Source organism: Lissotriton helveticus, chromosome 3_2 (assembly GCF_964261635.1).
Source record: "Lissotriton helveticus chromosome 3_2, aLisHel1.1, whole genome shotgun sequence".
Lineage (NCBI taxonomy): Eukaryota > Metazoa > Chordata > Amphibia > Caudata > Salamandridae > Lissotriton > Lissotriton helveticus.
In genome coordinates this window covers 128,835,320-128,861,198 of record NC_136062.1, presented here as the reverse complement: position 1 = coordinate 128,861,198, position 25,879 = coordinate 128,835,320, and the positions used below count along the sequence as shown (strand labels likewise).

At 48.0% G+C, this 25,879-nt stretch overlaps 2 protein-coding genes across 3 annotated transcripts in view; one reads left to right on the top strand and one right to left on the bottom strand.

Moving 5' to 3' along the window:
• MCEE (methylmalonyl-CoA epimerase) overlaps nt 1–15,686 on the bottom strand; it is a 261,825-nt gene extending 246,139 nt beyond the window's left edge. The window contains exon 1 of one of the 2 annotated variants that reach the window (XM_078684921.1): nt 15,556–15,686. In XM_078684921.1, the coding sequence (XP_078541047.1) occupies nt 15,556–15,580 (25 nt within the window). In that variant the 5' untranslated portion in view covers nt 15,581–15,686. Of the gene's footprint in view, nt 1–14,961; nt 15,047–15,555 lie in introns of those variants that run through there. The other variant, XM_078684920.1, reaches the window with a different exon arrangement.
• Nucleotides 15,687–15,690: 4 nt separating this feature from the next.
• MPHOSPH10 (M-phase phosphoprotein 10) overlaps nt 15,691–25,879 on the top strand; it is a 223,162-nt gene continuing 212,973 nt past the window's right edge. Inside the window, exon 1 of the mRNA XM_078684919.1 lies at nt 15,691–15,875. Within this exon, the coding sequence (XP_078541045.1) occupies nt 15,790–15,875 (86 nt within the window). The 5' untranslated portion in view covers nt 15,691–15,789. The remainder of the gene's footprint in view (nt 15,876–25,879) is intronic.

The window sequence follows — 25,879 nt, the reverse complement described above, 5'->3', positions numbered from 1 at the left end:
AAAAATTAAAACAATATAAAAGCTTTCATGTGCAGGGTAAATGTGGTAATTCGCTGTATATAGCAATTCACTTACTTTCATATTGGTGTTAAAAGTTCACTTAGGGCAATGTGTAAAGGATTTATGCAACACCAAACCAGGAATGACAAAATGAGAAATAATAAAAAAATCCTAACCAGAATAAGAGAGAAAAATGTAATAAACAAAAGAACAAAAATCCAATCAGGAGACCTGGAAATTCATTTTTTTACACGTTTCAGTATAAATCATGAAAAAAAGCACAAAGCTCTAATGAATATCAATAGTTGCAATAGACCAGGGCACAGGCGTAATTTGAGTCTGACCAAGATGGAGCGTAGGTTGGATACACCAACCTGGAACGCCCTGGACAAAGATTTTACGTTTTGACTTACTCTATTAAGTCCCAATTCGCCTCGGGAGTACACTACTAAAACTCCCCAGGACTTCAGGGGAGGCAGTTTGATACTCACAGCGTATCTGCCAGAGGCCAACACCAGAGTGTAGTTGCCACGGACCAGCTGGGTAGTTCAAGATAAGACCTTTGTTGCATGTTGTATCCCTGCAGCTTGAACAGGAAGTCAGCCATATGATCCTTGGTGCCCACTTCTGGAAACAAGAGGTCACAGACAGCAGATCCAGTCCTCTTCTGAAGTTTCAGGAAGTGTTCCTTGTGCCTGAAGGTGCTACATTTGTGCCTGGATCTAGCTAGTGGGTGGGAATGACTACTGGAGATACCATAGAGTAATAGTTCTAGGGGGGCAACCCTGATGACTTTGGGGTTTTACAAGATGGCAAAGGTCTTCTGACACACTAAACTTGGGTGCTGGGGGTGTGTGTGAGGCATGTACTATTACAATTCTCCTGTCCTCTCACATCTAACACTAAATACAGTTTGCGCCAGCCACTCTACCCACACTAAACCCAGATACAGAAATCTGGTGGGTCAAAAGCATAGTCCTTCGCAACCAGGCAGTGATAGCACAAGAACTGTCTTGTCATGACTGTGTCTCCCCTTTCAAGTGTGCCCCAAAGGTTATATGAAAACACAGAGACAGAAGACTGGGAGGACAAAAAAGAAAGGGTCCTTCAGCAACCACATAGCGATGCACAATAATTGTATTGGCATCCTGTTTACTCCCCTTTCAAGTGTGCCCCAAGTGGTATATGTGAACACAGCAGACCAGTCAAGCAGAATCTGACACTCAAGGAAGATTTGCTACAGTAGTCTCAAAAAGGATGCCAACAGACCCCACCATGCATATTCTGGGGAGTTCAGAGGAGTAATAGCTGCCCATCCAGAACAGCCTATTCTTTGCTCCTAGGAACATTTCACCTATTCAAGGCTAATTGATGTTTGGGAGAAGCTAGAGAACCAATGCAAATTAGCAACCAGGAATATCAACCAAGGAAAAATTAACTTTCTAAAAGTCACTTTCCCTTAATATTTATTAAAAGTCTGACTTCATCGCTGAATTGCATTTAAATAACTATTAACAATAATTGTTTAATTATTTCTCTAGCTGGTCAAATGCCCAAAATAGGGTATTAGTTTTTAATACCGCTTCCCAGTTTTTCTCTATGGCCTAATGAGCCTTCAGATAGTGAAAATAGCTTTGGGTGCTAGTCACTGTAAGAACATGTTAACATTACATTTCTACATGTCCTACCTTTAAATGCCAAGCCCACGCCCTTGTGCGTTACAAGGCCTATATTGGGGTGACATTCATATTTAATAAGAAGGTTTTTACCTGTCAAGTGGGGGCTTTACACTGTAACACTCTGACTGCAATGGTAGGCCTGAAGCCATTTTTGCACAACTACTGTAGTGAATGGCAGAGGTGCTGCAGTCCACAAATGGTTTTCAACTTCCAGGCACTGTCTACATTTTATACCACCTACTAGAGACTTATAGGCAGGTTACAAAGTCCAACTAGGAATATGACAATTCAACCATGTTTAAAGGGGAAGAACTGGTACTTTACTAGTGTGTACCAGGGGTATATTGCACGAGGTTATAAAGCCAGCAAAAATATCAGGTACTGTAGATGCAAAAGATCCCGGATGAACATGCAGAAAAAGTTGATTTCCTACATGACTCTTCCACCTGTCCCACATTTGCAGGCCCCAGTCCATTATCTTGAATGAATAATTAAGAAAATAGAATCCCTGCTAGAGCGCTCTGCACATCAAGCAGCCAGGAGCCCACAAGGTAAACTTGACCACACAGAAGCATCTGAGGGGCTTGAAATGTATTCATGAATTTTCACAAGTAATCCCACAGTCACTTCTCCCACAATGGATTTCTGTCTCCGCCTAAGTCCTGAAGGGAAGGAGTGTGCAGATACCAAGTTAAAGGGCTATGTCTAGCAGGTACTTTTACACCTGTAGTCTTTGCCCAAGTTAAGACAGGGAATGAAACAAGAGGGTGCTGAAAATGCCAAGCCTTTTATGGGATTTTTAGTAGTCTAGATGTTTACTAAATGGCAGGGTTCACCTGTATGGGACAATGGACCTAGAGGCAATGGTTTTCATTTAGACTTCACCCAATTAAAAATATCCCCCAATTCAAATGTAAGTTTATGGAAAACGTAACCCCCTTGATATTTTTTTTATAATCATCCTCGTCTCTACTATAAATTTTGATACGCCTGGTGTGATAAGTGGCCAGGTCTGTGTTACTCGGCTAAACACAAAATTCTGTGGCAAATTTTCAGCAAAGAAAACATTAAGAGAGGTAATACTTTTAATTATATAAAGTTCATATTTTTATTCTGCAGGACTAATATGCCTTGGACTTCATCATATAAATTTTCCTCCTAAGCACCCATATGTCTTGTCTGAGGCACTTGAATTAGAATTTGGGACTGCTACATGGACTTTTTAAATTAAGATGTATAGTTCCCTAATTTTGGCATATCTATCTGCTTGAAGGAATCAATCAATCAATCCATCAGCATTTGTAGAGTGTTGCACTGTCACCCCACAGGGTATCTGAGTGCTTGGGGTCTACATCAAAAAGCCAGGTCTTGTGTTTTCTTCTGACGTGTGCCAGGGAGGGAGCTGCCTGAGGTGGAGGGACAGGTCGTTCCAGGTCTTAGCAGCAATGTAGGAGAATGAACGGTCCCCGCTGCGACTGCCACGGATGCAGGGGTGCGATGCAGGATGTGTGTGTGAGAAAGTGCCATCTTTCTTGCATTGGTATGCCCCCACTTTTTGCTGAACTGCTGATGTGCTTTGACTGAGTGTGCCCTGGGCTCCTGCCAACCAGGTACCCAGGGCCTGTGTTCCTTCACTAAAGCTGTGTTGAAACAAAACCCAATTGGCATCTCTGGCCACCTTTCAGCCCCTAGTAAATGGTACCCTAGGTACTCAGGGCATGGTGACCAGAGAAGACCCCTAAGGGTTGCAGCACTTATTGTGCCACCCTTAGGGGCCCTGTACCCTGACACCCACACACTGCCTTTGCAGGCTGAGTGTCTACGTACAGAACTAAACAGAGGTTCGACATGGCACACATCCCTGTGTGCCATGCCTACAAACCCCACTGCCCTGGCATACATCAGTCACCCCCCTAGCTGGGTGCCCTATGCCAGTGGTGTGGGCACAGGTGCATGAGCTCTGTGCCCCTACAGTACCCAGGGCCATTCCTGAGCACTGTAAGTGCAGTACTGCCATTTCAAGAGTATATGGTGCTGGGAGGTCGTCATTACGAACTCCACAGCACCATGATGGCTTCACTTAAGACTGAAAAGTTTGGTATCAAACTGCTCAGCACATTAAACCCGCACTGATGCCAGTGTGAGGTTTAATGTAAAATGCACCAGTGGGCATCTTAGAGATGCCCCCTGAAACCTAACCTACAATCCACATCTGGACTGAGTGGCTGCCCAGGCTGCCACCCAGCAGACATGTTGCTGGACCCCTGGGTGGAGAGCCCCTCGCTCTCCTGGGCCTGAAACAATGCACATCCTGGGCGAGGTGCTAGGTCTCCTCCCCCAGGATGGGCAGGAGGAAGCTTCAAAGGCATGCTGCCTCTGTGAGCTTCTCCAGACCATTTGCTGTACCCAGCAACTGGCCCTCACCAGTTCTGACCCCCACTCTGGCGGGAAGACTGGCGGGAAAACCTACGTCAGGAAGGGGGTGTGCCAGCCTGTGCCAACCCCACCCCTCAGGTGGGGGAGGCGAGGTGAAGCACGACCCCGGGCTCCGGCCATCTTTAAGATGGGGAGCCCTGCTCAATCACAGCTAGGTTCCTGCATCCCTCCCACTGGAGAGGAGCAGGCTGGGGGGTGTACCCACCCCAGGACAGGGACCTATTGGTCCCTGCCCTTGCCCTACCTGGAACGCCCCTAAATTTAGTATTTAGGGGCTCCCAGAACCTTCCTTCCTCCGATCCCGATACGAAAAGAAGAAAGAAGATCAAGAGGAAGAAGACCTGCCGTGCAGCTGCTCACAACAGGGCGACACACACCGACTTGGCCCCAGCCCTACCGGCCTGTCGATCCTGGAACCTGCCCCTGCTTAATCCCGGCAACTACTACGAACAGCAACCTTGGGATACCCGGAGGACCTGCCTGCCTTGGTCCTCTTAAAGACTGGGAGTCCCATAAGTAGAGGCTCTGCTTTAAAACCAACCCCTGGTGCCAGCCCACTCTGCACCCGCCGTGCCGGCCCGTGTCCGAGTGATCCAGGACCACTAGGACGTCCCCCCGGTGACTGGGACCCAAAGTCCAGGGCCCAAACCCTCCTCGACGAACCAGACGAAGCCTGCAGCCTCAGAACCAGGGACCCCTCAAACCACGGCCAGCCGAGCGTAGGATTTCCTGACACCCAAAGACACCCCTGCACCCGGCGCCCTGCGGCTCCCTGTGCCTCCCTTTGGGGTACCTACCTCTTCTACAGGATCCCAACTTACCTCTCGAAGTGGTGGTCGCACCTGAAGAATCACCGTCCCCGAGTCTGCAGCCTTTGTTCCCTTTTTACCTTTCCCATTGAATAACATTGAGCGCACGACGGCTCAAAAGCACCCTGCACCCAGCAGGCAGAGTGCCTCTGGCAGTGCAACCTTTGTCCTATCCTACTTCCCCATTTTCCCTGAGCAAGTGACCAGGAGCCCAGCTTCCACAGCCGCTTGGCCTGCTAGCCAGCATCAATAACAAACGATAAGAGGTGGGTCCCAGGGCATATTTATAGACCTGCACACTGACAAAACCCCCAAACAGAGACAGAAATCAACAAAGGGTGCCTGTGGGCCAGCAGCCACCAACCGAAGGCCCCCTGCCCCTCATTGGCTAACATGGGGCCTAACTACCTCTGCACCTGGCTGCCCCTGTACCACTGAGGGTGAACCAACTGTACCTACCTGACCCTGGGGGACCCCCGAGTCTATGCCCAGAACCTTAACTTTACCAGCCGAGTACTCACCTGGAAACCGGTAACTCACTTACCTGCCATTGTGAAGTTTTGAAAACTTAAAATAGTCCTACAAAATCAGCCGAGTAACGAATTCTGAAGTACTCACCTGTGATCAGGAGAGAAGCCAGTACTGTACCTTGTAGCCCAGTATAGAACCACAAAAGTAATCCGAACCGGGTTTACCATTAACCAGTATTTTCTCCATAGGTATCCATTGTCTGCTTTTCAATGAAATTTCTTCTTTTGAAAACTTGAAATATTCTTTAAAATTCGCACATACTATTGAAACGTAATTACTCATCTGTCCTAAGTAGAGATCCCAGTGCTGGATCTAGCAGCCCAGTACTTGATTACAAAAGTAACGAGAACATACTTTACCTGTAACCTGAATTTTCTCCCATTGGATAACATTGCCAGAGTTTTACTGAAAAGTTTCTTAAGTGTGACCTTTTGAAATACATTTTTATTCCTTAAAAATCATTGCAATAGCCAAAACGATTTTACTAAACTGTTTCCAGCTTAGACCTCCAGGACTGAATCTAGGATCCAGTCGTGGACTTACAAAAGTAATCTGCAAAGTAATCAACTGTAATTGTGTAGAAAAACCCATTGAGCTCAATACTAAATTGTGTGTAGAACTGTGTTGCCTATTGCATCCCCTGTACTTATTGTGTTTACAAAGTCATTGCCTTTCTGCAAAGCAATAACCTGAGATTACTCATCACTGAGAAAAGTATATTTCGATACCTGTTGATTCTAAAGATAAAACAACTATATCTTTTGATATAACAACATTTGGCCTGGAGTTCAGTCCTTGAGTGTGTGAAGCCTTTTGCTGACTGAGTGTGTACAACAAATGCTTTACACTGTCCTCTAGTACTGCCTTATTGCTCGACCAAGCTACCACTTTTGAGAGTAAGGTCAGCCCTGACTTTAACCTCTGGGGTTGGTGGCCTCTATACACACTGCACCTTACTTTGGTCCAGAACATTTAGAGCAGGGGTACTCATAGTACGGCCCGCGGCCCGGCAAGCCTTCTTTGGCGGCCCGCGGACCTTGCAGACATGGTACCAGGATAAAAAAAAAAAAGTGTCAGCAGCAGCCTCGACTCGGAGAGGCTCTGCTCTATGAGGGCCGAGAGATTCCAGCCATAGAGAGGAGCTGCCGGGGCCTCAGAAGAGGTGAAACAGAACAAAGCCTCATTAACAAGTTAATGGTCTTTTAAAGACCTGTGAAGAGCGCCGGTGCGGCTGTGTGCGCGACTGGCAAGCCGTCTCATCACGGGCTGCCACACACGAAAGGGGGGGGGGAGCGCGGCCTAAGTGGATGCATTTGTGTGCGAGACTGGAGTGCTTTCTCTTTTGAGGATGTTCATTTAGTTTTTAGAATTATTAACCAATGATTCATGGCAAGCTGGCCCTACGCATCAGCCAGTCCCCTCCCCCAAAGGCCCTTACTTCTCTACACTTACTTGTATTTACTGGCATGACCAAGCACCAGTTACACCAGTGAAAAGAACCTCGGTCCCCTCCCTGGACCCTCGAGTGGTCGCAGACACTCTAGTTCGAGACTCCCCTTTCTTCCTCACAGGATAAGCTGTACAGCAGTTTTTAGTAGCGTTTTCACCTTGCTCATGCTTTTCTCAGTACATGAAGTGGCTTCCTTGTTTCACATACACACAGCGACTTTTAAGCACAGGGAACAGATCTAGTACAATGAGTTTGACAGAAGCAGTTGGTTAGCATTCAGACAGGATCACTACACTGGCATATGCTGGAGATCACTTGCACGAAAGAAGGCCATGCTTTTAAGTGAAGCCCAGCAGTGGTAAATGTGATTTCTCTTGGGGGTAAGGTAAGGAGCACACCACAGTGGTTGGTGGTTGGCTTACTGCTGCATGCACTACCTACTAGGCCACTCTGTACACTACTGTGTCATTACATCTGAATGAGGTGGTCATCTTTGAAGTCGGGAGTTGCAAATGCATCAGGATAGAGCCACGGGAGGGCGAGGGAGGGAGAGAGTCAGGGGAGGGCGAGGAGAGAGAAGAAGGGAGGGAGGCAGAGGGAGACAGAGGGAGGACGGGGGAGGGAAAGAGTCAGGGGAGGACGAGGGAGGGAGTGAGTCAGGGGAGGACGAGGGAGGGAAAGAGTCAGGGGAAGGCGAGGGAGGGAGAGTCAGGGGAGGGTGAGGGAGGGAAAGAGTCAGGGGAAGGCGAGGGAGGGAGAGTCAGGGGAGGGCGAGGGAGGGAAAGAGTCAGGGGAAGGCGAGGGAGGGAGAGTCAGGGGAGGGCGAGGGAGGGAAAGAGTATGGGGAAGGCGAGGGAGGGAGAGTCAGGGGAGGGCGAGGGAGGGAAAGAGTCAGGGGGAAGGCGAGGGAGGGAGAGTCAGGGGAGGGTGAGGGAGGGAAAGAGTCAGGGGAACGCGAGCGAGGAAAAGAGTCATGGGAGGGCAAGGGAGGGAAAGAGTCAGGGGAAGGCGAGGGAGGGAGAGTCAGGGGAGGGCGAGGGAGGGAAAGTCAGGGGAGGGCGAGGGAGGGAAAGTCAGGGGATGGCGAGGGAGGGAAAGAGTCAGGGGAGGGCGAGGGAGGGAGAGTCAGGGGAGGGTGAGGGAGGGAAAGAGTCAGGGGAGGACAAGGGAGGGAAAGAGTCAGGGGAGGGCGAGGGAGGGAAACAGTCAGGGGATGGTGAGGGAGGGAGAGTCAGGGGAGGGCGAGGGAGGGAAAGAGTCAGGGGAGGACGAGGGAGGGAACGAGTCAGGGGAGGGCGAGGGAGGGAAAGAGTCAGGGGATGGCGAGGGAGGGAGAGTCAGGGGAGGGCGAAGGAGGGAGGGAGAGAGTCAGGGGAGGGCGAGGGAGGGCGAGATAGAGGGAGGGAGAGAGCCAGGGGAGGGCGAGGGAGGGAAAGAGTCAGGGGAAGGCGAGGGAGGAAGAGTCAGGGGAGGGCGAAGGAGGGAGGGAGAGAGTCAGGGGAGGGCGGGGGAGGGAGAGATAGAGGGAGGGAGAGAGACAGGGGAGGGGGAGGGAGAGAGTCAGGGGAAGGCGAGGGAGGGAGAGTCAGGGGAGGGTGAGGGAGGGAAAGAGTCAGGGGAAGGCGAGGGAGGGAGAGTCAGAGAGGGTGAGGGAGGGAAAGAGTCAGGGGAAGGCGAGGGAGGGAGAGTCAGGGGAGGGTGAGGGAGGGAAAGAGTCAGGGGAACGCGAGGGAGGGAAAGAGTCATGGGAGGGCAAGGGAGGGAAAGAGTCAGGGGAAGGGAGGGAAAGAGTCAGGGGAAGGCGAGGGAGGGAGAGTCAGGGGAGGGCGAGGGAGGGAAAGAGTCAGGGGAGGGCGAGGGAGGGCGAGATAGAGGGAGGGAGAGAGCCAGGGGAGGGCGAGGGAGGGAAAGAGTCAGGGGAAGGCGAGGGAGGGAGAGTCAGGGGAGGGCGAAGGAGGGAGGGAGAGAGTCAGGGGAGGGCGAGGGAGGGAGAGATAGAGGGAGGGAGAGGGCCAGGGGAGGGCGAGGGAAGGAGAGAGTCAGGGGAGGGCGAGGGAGAGAGAAGAAGGGAGGGAGGCAGAGGGAGACAGAGGGAGGGGGAGGGAGGGAGACAGAGGGAGGGAGGCAGAGGAAGAGAGGCAGAGGGAGGGAGGCAGAGGGAGAGACAGAGGGTGAGAAAGAGGGAGACAGAGAGAGAGAGAGAGAGAGAGAGAGAGAGAGAGAGAGAGAGGGAGGGAGACAGAGAGAGGGAGGGAGACAGGGGGGAGAGAGATAGTGAGGGGGAGAGATAGAGATAGGGATAGGGAGGGAGACAGAGTGAGGGAGGGAGACAGAGTGAGGAAGGGAGACAGAGAGAGCGGGAGGGAGACAGAGAGAGAGCGGGAGGGAGACAGAGAGAGAGCGGGAGGGAGACAGAGAGAGAGCGGGAGGGAGACAGAGAGAGAGCGGGAGGGAGACAGAGAGAGAGCGGGAGGGACACAGAGAGAGAGCGGGAGGGACACAGAGAGAGAGCGGGAGGGACACAGAGAGAGAGCGGGAGGGACACAGAGAGAGAGCGGGAGGGAGACAGAGAGAGAGCGGGAGGGAGACAGAGAGAGAGCGGGAGGGAGGGAGAGAGAGAGCGGGAGGGAGACAGTGAGAGATGGAGGGAGACAGTGAGAGATGGAGGGAGACAGTGAGAGAGCGGGAGGGAGACAGAGAGAGAGTGGGAGGGAGACAGAGAGGGAGGGAGACAGAGGGAGATGGAGGGAGACAGAGAGAGAGCGGGAGGGAGACAGAGAGAGAGCGGGAGGGAGACAGAGAGAGAGTGGGAGGGAGACAGAGAGGGAGGGAGACAGAGGGAGATGGAGGGAGACAGTGAGAGAGGGGGGAGACAGTGAGAGAGGGAGGGAGACAGTGAGAGAGGGAGGGAGACAGAGAGAGGGGGAGGGAGACAGAGAGAGGGGGAGGGAGACAGAGAGAGAGGGAGGGAGACAGAGAGAGAGGGAGGGAGACAGAGAGAGAGGGAGGGAGACAGAGAGAGGGAGGGAGACAGAGAGAGAGGGAGGGAGACAGAGAGAGAGGGAGGGAGACAGAGAGAGAGAGGGAGGGAGAGAGAAAGAGGGAGCGAGACAGAAAGAGAGGGGGAGACAGACAGGGAGGGAGACAGATAGAGAGGGAGGGAGACAGAGAGGGAGGGAGAGAGAGAGAGAGAGAGGGAGTGAGAGAAAGAGGGAGGGAGAGGGAGGAAGAGATAGAGAGAGGGAGGGAGGGAGACAGAGAGAGAGCGAGAGCAAGAGAGATATGTATGTATGCTGGGTCTGGTGGCTCAGTGGACAAAGACGTCCGCTGCAGGGGCCTGTGTTCAACCTCATGGTCACAGTTTTTTTTTTGCTCTAGCCCCGCCCCCTCTCTCACTGACCCCGCCCCCACCGATGCGGCCCTCGGACACAAACCAAACTCTAAATTTGGCCCCTGAGAGAAAGTTTGTGAGTACCCATGATTTAGAGCCACTTTCTCACAGTGTGTGTGTGCACAAGGGCTAGCGAGGAGGAGCGCAGATGTCTTGCTGGTTGATGAAGGGTGGTTGATGTTGGCTCGTCCTTGATCGTTTAAGGCTTTGTAGACATTTGTGAGAATCTAGAAATGCATCTCTTCTGAAAGGGGAGTCAGTGGAGGCTTCCGAGGTGGGAGAGGTGAGGTAGGTTTGTCTGGGGAGGTGCAAGATGAGTCTGACTGTGGCGTTCTGTATGGTCTGGGGTCTTCTGAGGAGCTGGGTGGGTATAACTGTATAGAGTGTGTTGCGATAGTCGAGGCGGCTGATGACCATGGACTGAGTGACAATCTTCCTGATGTTAATGATTGTCATCCATCTGAAAATTCTGTGGAGCGTGCGGAGGGTATGGAAGCAGGAGGCTGCAGCATTGACTTGTCGTTTCACGTCAGTTCGCTGTCGAAGATGTGTTCTTCCCAAAGATCAGTACTTCAATCTTGTTTGAGTTGAGTTTGAGGCAGTTGGCTATCATCCAGTTGGCTACGTTGGTCGTGGCATCTCAGAAGTATGTTCTGGTGGTCAGCGAGAGGGTGAGTTGAGTGTCATCTGCATAAGAAATTATGTTTAGGCAATGTCTGCGAGGGGGGTCATGTAGGTGTTGACCAACGTGAGGCTGAGGGAAGATCCTTGGGGTACACTGCATATGATGTATTTGGGGTCGTAGGTAAAAGTTGGGTGCTCTGTGCCCATCCTGTAAGGAAGAAGGGGGTCCACTTGAGGACGTTTGGCTGTATGCCGATGTTGTGGAGTCTGCTGGTGAGGGTGTGGTGGGATACTGAGTCAATTGCATCAGATAGGTCGAGGAGGATCAGGGCTACTGTCTCCCTGCCGGGGAGGAGGGTTCTGATGTCGTCTGTAGCAGCGATAAGCGCAGTCTTCGTGTTGTGGTTGGCATGGACGCCTGATTGGGAGGCCCAAAGCAGGTGGTTTTGTTCCAGGCATTAGGTGAGCTGTTGGTTGATGCCTTCTCCAGTACTTTGGTAGGGTAATGGAGCAAGGAGATTGGTTGAGAATTTTTTAGTTCACTGGACTCGTAGGAGGGTTTCTTTAGGAGGAGTCTGACCTCTGCCTTTTTCCATCTGTCCAGAAAGACTGCTGTGGAGATGGAGTGTTGATGATGCTGGTGAGCTTTGAGCTGATTGGGACGGTTCCAAGGATGAAAAAAGACGATGGGGGCAGGGGTCGGTGGATATCCCTGAGTGGATGGCTGGAATGAGGGCTGTGGTGGTTGTGTGGTGAGTGGAGACCATGTGGTGATCACTCAACTGGCATGCTCTGGTTAGCCGAGGCTGTTAAGGTTGAGAGCAGTGGGTTGTGGGTCGAACTTGTGGTGTAAATCTTGCTGTGGAAGTATTCCGAGAGGGTGTTGCAGAGTTCTTGGTAGGGGTGGAATGTGTTTGTTGAGGCTGCCGGGTTAGAGAATTCCTTGACTATTTTCAATATTTCTTCTGTGTGGTTGGCTTCTGAATGGCTGCTCTCCCGGCTTCTTAGATGTGCAGGTGGTAATTGCTGAGGGCCACTCTGTGTGCTGCTCTGTGGGTGGGGTCCCTTGTGGAGCGTTATAGTTTCTCGAGTTGGTAGCAGTTGCGCCAGACGGTTCTGAACTCAGGGGTGTACCAGCTGGAGTGTTTTGATGTTATGTTGGTTTTAGCTGGTTCTTTGGGGCAATTCTGTCAACGCAGTTGGTGATTTATGCAGAGAAGTACTGGACGGCCTGTTCCAGGTCTGATGATGGTTCGGGTTGGTTGGAGTTCAGAGCCTGAGGCCATTGAGTCTGTCTTATCTTGCCCCAGCCATGGTGGGCGGAGCTGTGATGTTTGGTGAAAGTGTGCTGAACGCCAGAGATGGTGAAGTGGACGATGGCGTGGTTGGACCAAGTGAGTTCTCCGTCTCTGTCTCTGTAGATGGAAATGGGGTTGAGTTTGTGTCTAGCTCTGTGTGTAGGTTCGGTGACCAGTTGCGTGAGGCCAATGTTATTCAGGTTCTCCAGGAGGGTGGTGGAGTAGGTGGAGTCGATGTGGAAATGTACGTCACCGAGTAGGACGAAACGGTAGGATTTAATGGCTAGGGGGGGCGATGAGGTTGTATATGGCATCGCAGAAAGCTGGTCAAGGTCCTGGGGGTCTGTATATTGTGGTCTTGGCGTGGGTCTGTAGCTGAAAGTGGAGGAGTTCCACAAGGGGAGTGTGGTCGTTGGCGGTGGCGATGCATTGGGTGATTTCCTAACGATGCATTGAATGGTTTCCTTGAAAATGATGGTGATGCCTCCACCGAGCTTGTTGGTGCGGTCCCTGTGAATCATCTTGTAGCCGAAGGGTGCTACGATGTTGGGGTTCAAGGAGGCCTGATCTATGTTTCAGTGATGACGGCGACATAGGGGGAGAGGGTGGTAATGGTTTCCCAGATTTCTGTGGCATATTTGCATAGGGATTGTGCATTGAGCATTATGCAGTGGAGCGGATCTGTATTGTTTGTGGTATTTCATGCGGATGTCGAGCTGGACCCTGTGTGGACTGGCAGTGCTGTGTTGCAGGAGTAATGGCGGCAAGTGAAGGGCCCATTGGTTGTTTGTGGGGAAAAGATGCAGCAGTTGATGATTCAGTGTCCAGGGCCAGGCGCTACCCAGCGGTGTAGCAGAGGGAGACGGAGCGCCAAGGTTCTTGGTGCTGGGCGCGCAAGAGCATGCCTTTGGTGCACCAGTAGCATGGCAGCCAATATTAGGTAGGTCCTGGGAAGGCACTGGGGAGGCAGGAGGTGGCAAGAGCAAAACAATAAGGCGCGGGAAGAGCGGAACAACTGCAAGGTGCTGGTCCTAAGTGTGGCAGGGTATGCTCAGACGTGAGTCCCTTGCTCACTTTGCCACTGGATTCAAGCAAGCTGGGCTGAAGACGGCTGGAATGCCAGAAACCGGTCCTCGGAAGCTTGTTTCCGGTCCAGGGAAGGCATGGCTTGGCAGTTCGGGCTGGACTGTTCCCATGAGGCACAGGGTCAGACTGATTTGCATATAGCCATGTCTGAACTGGGGCGACAGAGTGGGCTAAAGAACGGTGATGGATCAAGCCCAGATCTTTTGACTGGGTGTGAGTGTTGGATTCGTTCGGATGCTCCGTCCATCACCACCCCCTTTTGTACTGCTTTGGCTGCCATAAGTGTGGCAGGGTATGCTCAGACGTGAGTCCCTTGCTCACTTTGCCACTGGATTCAAGCAAGCCGGGCTAAAGACGGCTGGAATGCCAGAAACCGGTCCTCGGAAGCTTGTTTCCGGTCCAGGGAAGGCATGGCTTGGCAGTTCGGGCTGGACTGTTCCCATGAAGCACAGGGTCAGACTGATTTGCATATAGCCATGTCTGAACTGGGGTGGCAGAGTGGGCTAAAGAACGGTGATGGATAAAGCCCAGATCTTTTGACTGGGTGTGAGTGTTGGATTTGTTCGGATGCTCCGTCCATCACCACCCCCTGTTGTACTGGTCCTAGGCCTATGGCACAATAAACATTGGGGCTGAGCCTAGGGTAATGGACCCAGACAGGCTGGCATCAGGCAAGAGCAGCCTGGCAGCCGAGGTGTGGACAGGCAGCAGGGACAGCTGGTGAGGACCTGCTCAATGGGACAGCGCAATGGCCTCTATTAAATAGTCCTGGGAGGGACGCTCAGGAGGCAGAGGAGAGCAGGAAAAAACTGCGCTGGAGGAGCAGGAAAACAGTGAGGTGGCAAGGCAGGCTGGCTGGTGAGGCTATCTTCAGGCAGGAGCAGTCTGGTAGTCGCACCATGAACAGGGAATGCTGGTGAGAGAGGGGGGATTCAGATAAAATGGCCGAATTTAAATGCCATATAAAGATGCATGGAAGTCGGGGGGATTTCAAGGCAGAACTTTGAACAACTAATGCAATAAGGTGCTTTCCTCTTAAATTTGGAATGTTTGCATTTATGCCTTCAGAACTGTAGAAATTCAGGGGCTTATTTACTACCCCTTGCGCCGCCGGGGCGTCACTTTATCCCATATTAAAAGTGACGCACCAGCAGCGCAAGGGGCTTGTAAATGAGTTCCCCTATATTTTTATTCAGCAATTTAGTTAACAAACTCTAAAAAAATAACGTTTCAACAAAACCCTTGGGGTTTGTGGAGAATTCCCAAAAAGGTAGCCGTGCATATTGTACTTTGCTACTGAGACGAATAGTGTACCAGTATTTAGTGGTAAAAGCTAGGAAAGTTGATGTTATGGTGTCTTACGGATGGTCATACCCCCATGTAGCTATATACTAGACCCCTCCCCCCTAAGCATTTCTGATGTATGTTACAGGCACACAATGTAAAATGCTCTGGGAAAGGTTACTGGAAAGTCGATCAACCACATGAATCAGTCACTGCCAGGATATACCTGTTACTTATAACACCCCTTCTTATTTTTGCCTGAGCCTACCGATTAGGTTTGGGCTTATTTTACCGTCAACATAATGCATTCGATAAGTCTATGCAATAAACCATAATGCCCTCTACTTCGTATGAAGGAAAGTAAAAGGTTTACCTGTGAATCGAAACATGGAAGCAGCCATAATGAATTTAATTCATAAATAACTTTACTTAGCATGTTTAAAAAAAGACAAACGAACAAAAACGAGAGTAACAAAGAAAGGACTTGTCTGCTTGTATCAGCGAGACATAGGTAAAGGGTGCGGCCATCTTGGAGTGTTAATATTTCCGGACTTAATATAGAGAAATATTATGAATGAACACATTTTGAGCAGAATTGTAACTGAACTAGGAACTGCAAAAATGTGCGTAGAATTCACATAAGTTTTCTTAATTGTGAATGGACTTCGTCTTTTCCCTGGCTATGCCACGTTTATATTTGAAACGATGCGGGACATATCAGAGCATTTATTTTCAACCATAACAATAAATTCCGCTTGGAAGCTGAAAGGAGAATGAGTTTGTTAATTTTAGGACGGCTGTTAGTTTTCTTCAATCAGTGCAATGTCTCTATATTTGTGTATTAATATAGCGCTTACTACCCCTGACGCGGTGTTGTTTTGATTTACATGCGACGTCTCTCTTTCGAATCTGTTTGTAAACGAATGGAAAGTTCCCCCCAAATGAATTTTTGATAAGTAATTTTTACCGATTCTGTGCCAATCTAGTAGCATGGTGTTCGACGGGTTTCACTTTTTAAAAGTAGTACAGAAAATTCGTCAATACTCTTTTCCCTTATTGGAATAGTGAGCTGTCTGTTCACCACCAACTTCTGCTCGTCGCGGAACTATTCTGAGTTCCGTGTTTCCGGCCGGACCGGATATGCACAACTCCAAGCCAGAGTCTCTCCATTGCTTCACATGTGGGTTTCTGTTTCTGAAGGATGGCAGTGCAGCAGAACGAAAACGTGCTGCAGAAGTGCCTAACGAGCCTTAAGGTAGCCAGTGCCCGACCCGAAAGGTTCCTAAGGTGAGACCTAAACGCAGTACTTATAACGTATTTCATGTTTACAGTTCCATCCGTCAAAGTGCTGGTTAGCAGCCTATGTGTAGTACAACCATGCATTTGTAGTGCAGTCGGTCTTGTATTTGTGAAAGTTAGAGCTATAGGCGTTGCAAATGACAATGGTTTTTGCTTTTGTTTGTTTGTTTGCAGTGGAGTGGAGTACTCATATTTGCTTAGCACCGATGCCCATTCGTATGACTCGCGGCGCTGGAAAACCAGAAAATGGGAAATAGGTTACGAGGAAGGGGAGGTGAAAAATAAATTACACCAATGAAAAAAAAGCAGTAAAACCAGGCAACAATTAAAGTCCTTTGACAGTGTTGGCATATGTATTAGTGATACAGTGAATGCTAGAGAGGCTCTTATAACTGTCGATTGAATCACACGCTGGCAGCAAGAGTTGTAGTACCTGCAATTTCAGATGAAAATCGAACGCAACTAAAATACAATACCACAACAAGCATTGGCATTGCCAATAGGTCTCGCATTTGTGGGACCTTATAAGTATTTAGTTTTGCAGCACAATATCCTTGTTGCATAATCGGATATTGTGCTGCAAAACTAAATACTTATAAGGTCCCACAAGCGAGACCTATTGGCAATGCCAATGCTTGAGGACCCCCTGTTACCCGCCCCTGTGATTCCCAGACTATGTTTTCCTTTTGTTAATAAACGCTTGCAAACAGCTGGCGCATGCGCAGAGCGGGGCAAGCAAGGGAAGGAGTGGACACAGGAGGGAGCCGGAGAGAGAGAAGAAAGGAACCTGGACGTTATGTCACGTTGGCTGCTTATTATACGACAGTAAAGTTGCCCTACATTTATAGTGCAACTTAGTACTTTAAGGAAGCAGTAAAGGTGAGGAGAAACAAGTGGAAGGAGAAAAGGAATTAGAGAGAGGGAACAGGAAAACCCAATGTAATATGTCAGCAGTTTGCATAGATAGTGCTTATGCCACATGCAGATAGGGTCAAAGCGCTGCATCTGAAGGGGAAAGGTACACAGAAGTGGTGAGGGGAGGATGTCACTTTATGTAATGTATTGGCTTGTATAGTGCTTATTGCGTTTAAGACGTTTAAAGCGCTGCAACACAATTGAAGAGGGAATGACAGGGCATGGGGGGGGAATACTTTAGGGAATTGGAGTGAGGGAAAGAGGGAACATGATGCTACGTCACACTGCTTGCTTGGATGATGTTTAACCCTAAACTGCTCCAGAGCTGCAAGGAGGGGACTCTAAAGAAAGGAAAGCAAAGAAGGAAAAAATGTAAAGCGCTCTGATACCTGATTCCGTTCGGGTCTAGTTCGCGCTATATAAAACTCGGCAAAAAAAAAACCTCAGTTTACCGCCGAGGCAGATAGTCAAAGCGCTGCATCTGAAGGGGAAAGGTACACAGAAGTGGCGAGGGGAGGATGTCACTTTATGTAATGTATTGGCTTGTAGAGTGCTTATTGCGTTTAAGTCGTTTAAAGCACTGCAACACAATTGAAGAGGGAATGACAGGGCATGGGGGGGAATACTTTAGGGAATTGGAGTGAGGGAAAGAGGGAACATGATGCTACGTCACACTGCTTGCTTGGATGATGTTTAACCCTAAACTGCTCCAGAGCTGCAAGGAGGGGACTCTAAAGAAAGGAAAGCAAAGAAGGAAAATATGTAAAGCGCTCTGATACCTGATTCCGTTCGGGTCTAGTTCGCGCTATATAAAACTCGGCAAAAAAAAAACCTCAGTTTACCGCCAAGGCAGATAGTCAAAGCGCTGCATCTGAAGGGGAAAGGTACACAGAAGTGGCGAGGGGAGGATGTCACTTTATGTAATGTATTGGCTTGTATAGTGCTTATTGCGTTTAAGACGTTTAAAGCGCTGCAACACAATTGAAGAGGGAATGACGGCATGGGGGGGGAATACTTTAGGGAATTGGAGTGAGGGAAAGAGGGAACATGATGCTAAGTCACACTGCTTGCTTGGATGATGTTTAACCCTAAACTGCTCCAGAGCTGCAAGGAGGGGACTCTAAAGAAAGGAAAGCAAAGAAGGAAAATATGTAAAGCGCTCTGATACCTGATTCCGTTCGGGTCTAGTTCGCGCTATATAAAACTCTGCAAAAAAAAAACCTCAGTTTACCGCCGGCTTGGCTTGTAAAAAAAAAAAAAATGCGTGCGCCGGGAAAGGAAGGCAGAAGGCAGAGAAGGGGAGGGGGGAGTAAAAAAAAAATGCGTGCGCCGGGAAAGGAAGGCAGAAGGCAGAGAAGGGGAGGGGGGAGGAGAAATGCGACACGGCGGGCAGGGGAGCGGCGAAAACTACTAATTAGGGGAGGAGAAGCCGCAGAGCGCACGCTGGGCGAAGCCCTTTGATGCGCTCTGCGGCAAATGGAGGGAGGCTGATGCGTGTTCATGTTTGAACACGTAGTTCACATGAACTGCATGAAAACGCCATGAAAACGCCAGCAAAAAGCTGGTGGTTTCATGATGTTTTCGCCGCTTGAATTCTCGCTCCGCTCGATGCGCATGCGCGCATCGATAGGTCGCGAGACCTAAAAAGCAGCACAACTGGCTGCACTGCGCTCGCATGACTAACCAGAGAACATCCTGTCATTGAGCATTACCCTGCGAGTAGGAAATGATGACCAGCTTTCCAAAAGCAGCTGGCCCTGTCAAAAGGCCCTTTAATGTTCAATAAACCCCAGGCCATTACTGTTCAGCCAATTCCTGGCAGTAGGCAGTTTATCAGAAATCATGCACCTTTTTTTAATGATAACTTTGTGGTTCGTTGCGTACCCAGATACTGACTCTGTTCTTACGATTAATTTTAGACCTGGGTACCTATGCAAAATTGAACAAAGGCCACTGTCTCACCATAGTCAGCAGGCACTTTAACAGCCTCTTTAACTTCCTATTGGTTGCATTGCTTTGAGATGGTACAGGCTTTTCAGCACCAGCAGGGGAGATTACTGGATGGTGTCTCGTGGCGGTTTTTCAGATTATACAGCAGCCTTTAGAACCGGTTGGTTAAAGGCATAACAATTTAACTGGTAAGCAAGCAGTGGGTCAGACCAAGCACAAAGCTTTCCATTATCGTACTACATGGGGCTAAACATATTGACATCCTCCCTGCACCCTTCATAATCAGATTAATTACTCTGATTTACTTATTTGGGCAAAGTGTTTAACATGGGAGACGGATGGAATATTGGTGACGTCCGTCAAAAAATAAATTCAACAATGCGGACCTGGGTCCAAAAAACAGCCTTTCGAAAACATTTGAGTAGTGACATTAACCTTTTAATCCTAAAATGGAGATAGGAAAAGGCACGGCGAGGATGTACAATTGAATTGTCAGCCCATAAACACGCTGCTCCAAAGCGTTTGTGCATACAGCAAACTCAATAAAACAAACTTAATACCATTTCTCCTCAGTTATGCCATTTTCATGTGAAGCTCCACGATTAAACAAGCATTGGCATAGCCAATATGTCTCGCGTATAAGAATTTAGTTATGTAGCACAATATCCTTGGTGCAACAACATCAACCGTTGCATGACTAAACACTTATGAGGTCTCAAAGGCGAGACCTATTGGCAATGCCAATGCTTGTTGTTGTAGCAAGGGACATCACAAATATATGTCTGCTGGTGTGTATGGATCTAGATAAGAGGATTACTGAAATCCGGGTGTGAAGGAGGGGCATTTAACTTGGACGGAATACAATCTAGTTGTTTCAAACGGAGTCGGAGACGGAGCTCACCTTGTGGACGCCTGATGCCCTGGGTCCCCTGTCTTGTCGCCTTCCCTTGCTGGGAGCCCTGTTTGCCGCCACTCTGCCCAGTTGCCGCCCCCCCAACCCGCCGCAGGCCACCAGGCGCAGCCGCAGAGTGGGGGGAACTTAGCTCGGAATACTACATCACCCAGGAGCCCTCATCTTGGTCACGCCCCCAAACGCGCCCGGAGGCGCTTGAAAAAGGCGTCTCACCTGCCAACGAGCGGGTTGTTTCAAACAGAGTCGGAGCTCACCTTGTGGACGCCTGACGCCCTGGGTCCCTTGTCTTGTCGCCTTCCCTTGCTGGGAGCCCTGTTTGCCGCCACTCTGCTCAGTTGCCCCACCGATGACAATACAAAAAGAACCCACCTTTAAAGCAAGAAGTCACGGAACTTTTATTGATTTTATTCTAGTTGACAAATCTTATGACTCTCCTGATCCGTAAAAGAAAACTCCAGGACATTTTGCATCCTTGGTGCAGAGTCATCGGGTAACCTTAACCCTTATGTTGTTCTTGGCTTTCGTTTAACAGGTAAGTGAAGTGTGGGACTTTTAGTATTTGTATGCCTGACTGAAATAACTTGCAGAAGGTACTGTGGTTCTGTCGGGTATGACCACAATATTGCTTCTCATTACAATTGAATTTACAAAGAACAGATTATTTCAATCTACAGTAAATCTACAAAAGAAAATTATTGGGAAGGGACACATGGGATAAATAGGGTACTCAAACCACAAGTGAATCAGGTTTGTTGGGTGACAAGGTATTTTTATATAAATTGCATCATTTATACTTTCACCCATATACGTGCAATTCTTTGTAGCATAAGAGGCTGCTAATACTGTGAAAGTCTAAAGTGAATTGTGAATAAGTGACATGGTGACGTAAGTGACACAATGGGTGTGTAATATCTACAAAGGGATTGAAAGGTTATATACAAGTTTGTAAGAGGCCAGTATAAGAGACAGAGAAAACAATGACCCTGCTGCTCCAAATAATTCAGGTTTTTTGCAAGCGGGGTCTTGTACTGGGCTTAGATGTTGTTGACGTTTCAACCCTAGGTATGCGATATTAAATCTTCATGCGGGTCTTCATCAGGACTTGAGTGTGGGATGACAACCTGCAGGGGTAATTTAAGGCGCGTGTCAAATTCTTTATTCATAACAGTGTCATGTGTTCCAAATTCCACTAGATTGTGGTGACAAAGATAGGTGGCGAGAACTCACCTAACGGATAATGCGGAAGAGGCCTGGTTAGGCACAATTCAATGCAGATGACCCACCCGGTTGGCTTCTGCGAGTAAAAATTACTAGATAAGCATGGGGCCACCACTTAAATAATCCAATTGGACAGGCACATTGGTGGGAGTGCCGCATGGTTTAGCAAACCATACCTGATCAATGTGGGGTCACCAGTTGTGCAGTTAAAAATGAAACAAAGCGCATTAGTGGGAGTGTGTCTGTGAGGATCCTCAGCACGATTTACAGTTTAACGAACACAAACACTCCTGTTTAGCAATAAGCCGAGTAAAGGGGCTCATGGTAGAAGCTTGTGTTACCAGTGTGATGATGTTAATATAGTAACACCGGGGCTTTGCATGCAGTATAGGCATGTAGGTATCAACCTGTGCATTTAAGTTGCGTGTGAGCACGGTCAAGTCCATGCAGTGTTGTTCGATTCTGAGGGTGCAGCGATGGTTATTGCAAACATGCGTCCCATTAATAACTGACACCAATGATTGTATTCCTAGGCAATTACTCGGTGGTGTATGCATTGATCTCTGCTTGCTAGACATAATTTAATTAAAACCAGTTCCATTAAATATCTTGTCGTTACCTTTAACTGGGAAGTACGCTAAGGCCCGGGTTACTTTGCTTTCAACCTCCTCATTATGGCTTTACATTAAATAAGACAGTACCTCTTCTCAGTGCTGCTTCAGGCATTTTAATGGAACTATGCAGTAAGCCTGGAAAATGATGTGGTATTTATTGGGCGCGATAAATATCACCAAATACTGCCCTTGAAATGGAGTGGAACATGCAGATTTTGTGCTTACTACACTAAATACTGCATGTCTTTTTGCCATCCCTGGATACGTGTTTCGGGGTATCACCCCTCGTCAGCAGGGATAGGCCGTGTTCTGGGGTTGCCGGTGGCTGCCAAATATCTGCCAGGTTTAGTACCACTCAGGCGCGTAGGTGCGGGGTCCCAGGCTCGTCAGCCAACTGCTCGAGGGAGCTTTAACATTACAATTGGGGGTGGGGTCGCACACTACTCACACACCAGCGGTATCGCCCCTAAGGACTATGGTAAATGTAGTTACGTGTTCCGCGATGCATCTTCTTTCGATTCTCTGCTATCTTCGCTGTCTTCGCCATCCCTGGACACGTGTTTCGGGGTATCGCCCCTCGTCAGCAAGGATAGGCCGTGTTCTGGGGTTGCCGGTGGCTGCCAAATATCTGCCAGGTTTAGTACCACTCAGGCGCGTAGGTGCGGGTCCCAGGCTCGTCAGCCAACTGCACGAGGGAGCTTTAACATTACAATTGGGGGTGGGGTCGCACACTACTCACACACCAGCAGTATCGCCCCTAAGGACTATGGTAAATGTAGTTACGTGTTCCGCGATGCATCTTCCTTCGATTCTCTGTTGTCTTCGCCATCCCTGGACACGTGTTTCGGGGTATCACCCCTCGTCAGCAGGGACACGTGTTTCGGGGTATCACCCCTCGTCCCACTCCTACTGTAAATTTCGGCAGGTTTTTAAAAAAATGACTCTTCAGTGTGTTATATATTTCCAACAAGTATAGTAGGACTGTCTATTAGACCATCACAACCTTCATAGTATAGAGCCTTAGTCCATAAATACCATCAGTGAGTGTTGGTGGGTTTCGGCAAGCTCACAGTACTACATCTAACACCTTAAACCACCCAGGGTAACAGATGTTGTTGGCACCTTTGAACATGACTCTCTGATTCCCAAGGAATCAGTGGAAACAGATCGACCCTTTCGTTAGGTTACTCTTGCACACCCAACACAAGAATGATACAACACTGCATTTTTAAACATTTATTGAAATGATAGTATTTTTGTACAAAAAGCGTGAGCTGCAATTTTTAAAAAGATGAGGCATGTTATGTAATCAGCATTGTTACAATGGTAAACAAACAATATGAACAATTCGACCATATTTATTGTTGCTAATGTTTGCCTGCTCCTATCTATCTCTGCCACTATACTAAAGAGAGCATAGCAGTATCATTATTGTGCTGGATATGTTGGCATAGCTTAACTCCTATAGTTTTTTCTTAGGTGTCAGGAAACCGGTCGTAGTGTACAGATTATCTTCTTTAGCAGGATGGAGATTGAAGTCCGCCGTGCTGCATCTCAGTCACAGTCTGCAGCGGTTCCATGATAATTGCCTGCATGGAAATGTTCCTGTCAAAGACCTTTAGCACGGGAATTGTTTATATAATAAAACGCTGCTCTTATCAACTGTGGCAGAGGCTCAGAGCAGCACATTTGGTTTCATCAAACTAAAATGAAGTGCCTCCTAGGAAGCACAGAAAGAAAGGAAAACAGTGTCTTTGACAAACCAAAGTACTGCGCCATGCGTTCACGGAGCAGACGGACATGTGGTAAGTCCATCACCATTTGGCCTTGTTTTGGAACAACCTTTGCAGAGCAACAACACATTAATCAACAGGAATAATACCCTTACCCAGTGGGATAAGGCACTACTCCGTTGGGCAGAGATGGAAAGCTCCGCACTACAAAGGAAGTAAGCTCGACTAATGCATAGGCACTGCATATCTGCAGCCTGGGATACCATGCTTACATAGTACCTCCGCCTCTTCCCTAGTCCTTAAGGGCTCCTATCTCCTGCTTACACTGATGGCCTATGGCGGTCCCAAAACTTTACTCTGCGTATCCCCATAAACTCCCTTGAAATAGGCAAATTCCCATACAGATCCCCCTGAAGATACTGAAGTACACCAGAAGATGTACAACTCCCTTGACTGTTTCCTCACCCGCCCCCTGCCCGCAACTCGCTAATTATTCCATCTATGCGCCATTTTGCTGATATTGCTTGTTCCCCTCCCAGGTTATCTCCACTACCCCAAATTCCTCCCAATCTCTAGTCTTCTCCGCTAGTTAATGGCGGTTCCTTTTATCTCTCCCTACTGGGTTCCTTTCGTTCCAACAGAACAGTCAGGTGCAGCTCAATGATCCACCACTCATAGATCATTTAAAGCCATTGTACTTTTCTTCTGTCTGTGGAAAAATGTCTTCCTGACTATGCTTTATCAAAAGTGCATAAAGGCAACACAAAGACAATTGCATACATAGCCAGTTGAGCCACGTATCTCTAACAAATGCTTTTCTTTTAGTTAAGGATTCCTTTAAGCTGGAGTATTTCCTGGACGAATTAGACCCCCCTTTAGTCGGGCGTCTCTAGCGGTACAGTTCTGGTATGTAACTTTACCTCTCTGGGCTTTTACTGCAAAGTGGGAGCATGCTCAACTGGCCAAGGAGCTGCAATGCCCGTGGGGAATAAAAACCATTGAGCACATTATTTTCTTTTGCCGAAACTATGTATCCCAAAGGAGTTGTTGAATAAACCCGCTCTGTCGGGCTCTGGGAGCTAGGGAACACAGGGAAGCACTCGGGATTCCGAGAAATGATATATGTAGGTTGTCAATCTTTGCTCTGTCTTGTTTCCTGATGAGTGTGTGGAGAATAAGGTACAAGCTGAGTATCTCTTAAGTAAACATGTATAGCGGCGAACAGTAACACAGCAGTTGGTACATTCATAGGAGAATCGAAAACTTTTACTGGTTGGTTAACAGGATCCTTATTAGAATTTTACATGCTTTTGAATCCTTTTGCAGGTGATGAACCTATTTTATTTCCTAGAAAATCACATACAACCAGCTTTATGATGGCTGAATCTGCAATTATGTTAACGATAAATTTAAGCCAGGGAGGTACCAGGCACTTCACAAAATATTTTATAAATCCTTTAGGCTGCAGGTGCCTGCCTAACAGCAAAGGGTCATAGTTTGCTTCATTGTCTGTTACTGCACAATTTTGCACCATTATAAAGTAAATGGCAATTGAATTATGTATGTTTTTTTATCTCGTGTGCATTTATGGTTTACAGCCAAAATTAAGTTTATAGAGAGAGTCTGAAAAATTGAAGACAAATTAAATCGTACAAGGTTTAATCTGCTGTGCATTGTCTGGTATGTTCTACCAAAGTTTAGAAAGCCTAAACATTATTGTTGCTATTTTAATGTATTTGGTGGTTGGAGAAGAGCACACATCGCTAAGAAGTATGTGGCAAGGATTCTGCCTTCATTTGATAATTCATATCCTAAAAACAGGACGCTAAGAAAAGAGGATTTAAAAAAAAAGTAATTTATAGCCATGATCAGCAAATCCCAAAATTATGCAATCTACTCTTGCCAAGTGGGTGTTAAAATCATCATCATCTGTGAGGTGAATGTCAGTCAACATATGACAATGCTTTTGAATCAGTTTCTTGTAAAATTGACGTTACTCGTGCAGCAAACAGACCTGGACAGTTGCTACTTCCTTGTAGGAGTCAACAACATTTTCTTTAGGACTCTAATGTGATACGTGTTATGGTTACTATCCCTTTAATGGAACACTGTCTTCCTTACATCATTGTTGGAATGTTATGTTTCCTATGTGGAGTCAGTTGCTGCAATCTGCTGTGGATGGTTGTATCAATAAACCTGCTCTTCCAATTCAACCTGTTTAAGAGCTTTTATCAATGGCGACGAGGGTCAAGGCTTGATTGGGGACAAGCATCTTCAACCATCAACTCCCCTCCAATTGGAAAAATGGTTTGGACTTGATTTGAACAAACTTAGATTTTGGTTATTGAATACTGGACATTGGACATTAGTTACTGTACCTTTGATACTGTACAGACACGGATATTTGGATTTATTGCTGGACTGCCTTGGATTTACAATCTTTTATGAAAACTCTAAAAAATTTAATATTAACATTGGCTGACTGCTTGCTTACTTTCTAGTACAGTATCTATGGATTATACTGTACCCACAAATTACTTTGGATTGCCCTGATGGACTTGAACTGTTTATTATTGCGCAGATATTTGGAAACAACTAACCAATTTCGGAAAACAGGTAACTTTTAATTAACTCGGTTCACCTGTTCAT